The sequence below is a fragment of the Vitis riparia genome, chromosome 4, assembly GCF_004353265.1.
Source record: "Vitis riparia cultivar Riparia Gloire de Montpellier isolate 1030 chromosome 4, EGFV_Vit.rip_1.0, whole genome shotgun sequence".
Lineage (NCBI taxonomy): Eukaryota > Viridiplantae > Streptophyta > Magnoliopsida > Vitales > Vitaceae > Vitis > Vitis riparia.
The window spans coordinates 12,745,041-12,746,956 of record NC_048434.1 but is presented as its reverse complement, the minus strand read 5'-3'; the positions used below and the strand labels follow the sequence as shown (position 1 = coordinate 12,746,956).

The window sequence follows — 1,916 nt, the reverse complement described above, 5'->3', positions numbered from 1 at the left end:
TTGTATCTGCCTAAGGATGGCAGTATGCTGGGTCTAGGTGGTGATAAGCTGATCCTGATGTACACGTATGGCCGCCATCTGCTGGGTCAGGATACTTTGAGTAGCGGTCAATATCTGCAAAGTATGACATAGGCCTCTGAACTCTGAAATGGATATGGTGATACTAGACTTAAATGGATGAGGCTCAGATGTAGTTGGTACAACTGGAGGAGTCCCGGGAGTGGCAGGAGGAGCAGAAGATGCAACCTTAGGCATAGGTCCCGTAGAGGGCACTGTAGGGGGAGGTGCTCTGATGTCTGTAGGTATCTTAGCCTGCTGTGGCTCCTCTGGATGCTCTGGCTATGCTATCTCTAGATGCTCTGGGCCAGCTAGGGCTCCTGGCTATGCATCATAGGCCGTCATACTAGTCCATTTGTCGAGAGTGAATATCTCTCGAAAAATGCATATGCACTCAAGATGAGGCTTAGATGGATATCCCAAGTGCTTTAATATCTGTCAGAGCAACCTCGGGAATAGAAGTGGAATGGCATCCGCTCTCAGCAGCTTCTTCATGTGGACCTTCTCTTCAAAGTAAAGAAGAGCGGCCATGATGAGATAATGAGGGCCAAAGAAAAATCCCTCTGATATCTGGAACAAGGCCTCTAGTAAAGCTCCTCTCCTCTGCACCATATGCTGAAGTGGATAGATGTTGTGGCGCATAAGTGCATCGATAAAGAACATGCTGGGTGGGAGCTCCTTCCTTAACAGATATGGGCGTGTGGATGTCCCCCTGGACAGTATATGGACCATATTACTCTGAGAATGATGAGCCCACACTCTATAATCCTTTAGACTTGCTGGCTCATAAGGAATGCGTAGGGCCTCTGCTATGTGTCTGGCTTCCAAGATACCATGACGTTCGTCAATGGTGAAGTGGATGACAGTAGGATCCCGGACGCGATGCGTAGTCATAGACTGATAAAAGTCTAATGCTACACGAGGATAGAAGTAATCCCTGGGAGTCATTAGGTACTCCAAATGGTACCTTTGCAGTAGATGGAATGAATCTCTGAGCTCTGGCTAAAGCCTAAAGGTCTCTCTATCAAAACAAAGCTCGGAGTGGAATGGCCTAGCCCGACAATCCAAATTGCCCTCTATGGGTGGCTGAGTGACCATAGGCCACCTAATAATCACCTCAGGAGTCATCCCAGAAGGAATCTGAGAATCTGTAGTAGGCAGCTGAGGCTCTGATGAAGGCTCGGATGGCTCTACTAGAGCTGATACCTTGGCTTTCTTCTTAGGAGGGCGACTAGTTGACTTTTTGGGACTAGAGGAGCTTGCCCCTGGTGTAGTGGGTGGTCTCCTAGTCTCATATCGTCTCAAAAGAGGACTCGGAGGCACTCCCTCTACTGAAGGTGGAACTGCAGGCGGCTGTGAAGGCTCAGTCATGGAGTCTTGCACAGGTGAGACTCTCAGTGCTTTGGTGCGGGCTGATGGAGATGGGGTCTTGGCTCCTTTTATTTTAGCCATGATTGACTTGGAGAAGGTTGAGAGAGGGTGGCCGGAGGTGCACGGGGGCTTTGCTTCAAATGGAGGTCCCTTGGAATCTCCTTGGAGATGGTGCTGTGGTTTAGCTCAATTTCGCACCTGATGGGGGTTTTTGCAGAGCAAATGATCGGTGCGAAATGGAATATAGCAATTTAAAGATTTAAATTGGGATTTAAATGACGGTTGAGCTTTTCGCAGGAGAAGGCTCATTTCGCAGCATGAAGGGAATTTTGTAGCCAAGGGGCGATTTCACAAGCCACTTTGCAGCTGTGAAATGGGAGTGTGGGGCTGCGAAATGGCACTTGTGTGCCAAGGGAGTGTTTCGTAGCTACAAAATGGTTTCGTAGAGGGTGCTTGGGTTGCGAAATGAGGCTTTGGATGGTTTCACA

The 1,916-nt window shown here is 48.8% G+C and overlaps 1 protein-coding gene across 1 annotated transcript; it reads right to left on the bottom strand.

Annotated features, from left to right (window-relative positions):
* Nucleotides 1-1,059: 1,059 nt before the first annotated feature.
* LOC117913244 (gibberellin-regulated protein 14-like) lies at nt 1,060-1,509 on the bottom strand. The gene has a single exon (XM_034828203.1). The coding sequence runs from the start codon at nt 1,507-1,509 to the stop codon at nt 1,060-1,062; it is 450 nt and encodes a 149-aa protein (XP_034684094.1).
* Between the last annotated feature and the right edge of the window lie 407 nt (nt 1,510-1,916).

Coding starts and splice junctions, on each gene's coding strand:
- LOC117913244 (XM_034828203.1), bottom strand. CDS start 1,509: ATGGCTAAAATAAAAGGAGCCAAGACCCCATCTCCATCAGCCCGCACC.